The following is a 1,713-nucleotide window of genomic DNA, read 5'->3' as shown; positions in this document are numbered from 1 at the left end:
CACTTTTGACCGGGAGTTATGAATTGGTGAGGCCACAACTAGGGACCTCATCTCCACACTTCACTTTCACTTGTTCAAACCCGCGAGCACAACGACCCAGCGAAGACACAAGGCGTGCTAGCACAACCGCGACACTACATGTCAGAAGACAAGATAATTTTATTTATTAATATAATGAATTTAAATGTATTTTTTTATCATAATATAAATAAAATTTAGAGTTTATCAAATAACCTTATATTTTAATATATATATTAAGAAGAATAAAAACTGTATTTTTGAATGTTATAAACATCATAAAATATTTATTTATAAAAATACATTTAAGTTTATAAATAAAAGTATATTGATTTTATTGAAACTATGATTATAATAATTAAATAATTTTTTTTTTTTTTGGAAATATGTTTTTTTATAAATTTTGTATTTAATCTTTAATTATAATATAATTTGTTAAAACAGAAAATTGAAGTTGGTATAATTCTAAGCACAACTTAAAAATGATTTAAGCATTTTTTTTGAATCAGTAATTTAAGCACTTTACTATTGATAGGATAGTTGTAATGATATATGGAAAGAAAACCTAATCATCTTTATTTATTTATTTACAATACATTAAGCTTTGAACTTAACACCTCCCATTTGGAAATATAGTTGTAATGATTTATGGAGAAGAAAAGGTAATCATCTTTATTGATGTGTATGCCAGTAAACCCTAATCCTAACTGAAAAAACCCTACTCAATCAAATGCTGTAATTGACAGTGATACTCATCTCATTTTCCTCTGCCCACATCTTTCATTCACTACAATGTCTTTCGTATTGTTTGGGAGATGCATAGTTTGTTCAGGGAGATCGTTGTCCTGTCCCCCTTTAACATTCAAACTGCATTCTCCATCATTCATATTCCCACCATTCTCATCACTTTCTTCATTGACAGCATCTCATAGACCTCCCAACAATGTCATTTCAGATTTCCTAACAAAATAATGTGGGTTTTCTTCTTCTGAAGTGACAACTATCATGAGAAGACGACGCAATCTGTTGAGGAGCAAATCCGACCACACTGCTAGAGAAGCCGTTCATCTCCTGAAAGATTCTGGATTCACTGAAAACAAGCTTAAGAATACCATTCTTAGAAACCCATCTATTCTTACACTGAGAGTGGATAGCCAGTTGAAGCCCAAGATGGAATTCCTGAAAAAACTGGGTTTGACTACCCCAGATATAGTCCTTATTATATTTAGGAGACCCAGGTTGCTTACCATGAGCTTAGAAAATTGCCTTGTCCCTAGAATCGTCCATCTGGAAACCCTATTTGGCTCAGAGGTCCATTTATGCAAGGCTTTGAGAAGGGCGCCTTTGCTTTTGGACTGTGATTTCAAGAAGCAGGTGATACCTAGAGTGGAGTACTTGAAGAATAATATAGGCATTCTAAAAGATTCCGTAGGATTTGCGCGAGCCCTGAATGCGGTTCTTAATCATAGTTTTGAAACCCTGGAAAAGAAAACTAAACATATGGCGAGTCTTGGTCTAGCAGAGGAGGACATCAGTCAAATTATTAAAAGACAACCTGGAGCACTTCGTCATTCAACCCAAAAAATGAAGGAAAACATTGATTTTTTGATACGCACAACAGGTCTTGAGCCCAAGATTGTTGCCTCGAATGCTGTGATTTTGAGTTTCAGCGTAGAGAAACAAACCCCGCTTTGA

At 34.1% G+C, this 1,713-nt stretch overlaps 1 protein-coding gene across 1 annotated transcript; it reads left to right on the top strand.

Moving 5' to 3' along the window:
* Positions 1–1,023: 1,023 nt before the first annotated feature.
* LOC131856496 (transcription termination factor MTEF1, chloroplastic-like) lies at positions 1,024–1,713 on the top strand. The gene has a single exon (XM_059208290.1). It carries the CDS (start codon positions 1,024–1,026, stop codon positions 1,711–1,713), a length of 690 nt encoding a protein of 229 aa, XP_059064273.1.

Source organism: Cryptomeria japonica, chromosome 7 (assembly GCF_030272615.1).
Source record: "Cryptomeria japonica chromosome 7, Sugi_1.0, whole genome shotgun sequence".
In the NCBI taxonomy this organism is placed as follows: Eukaryota; Viridiplantae; Streptophyta; class Pinopsida; order Cupressales; family Cupressaceae; genus Cryptomeria; species Cryptomeria japonica.
This window is presented reverse-complemented; position numbering and strand designations above follow the sequence as displayed.

What these genes read in the sequence shown, in the direction of transcription:
- LOC131856496 (XM_059208290.1), top strand. Translation starts at nt 1,024, where the DNA reads ATGAGAAGACGACGCAATCTGTTGAGGAGCAAATCCGACCACACTGCT.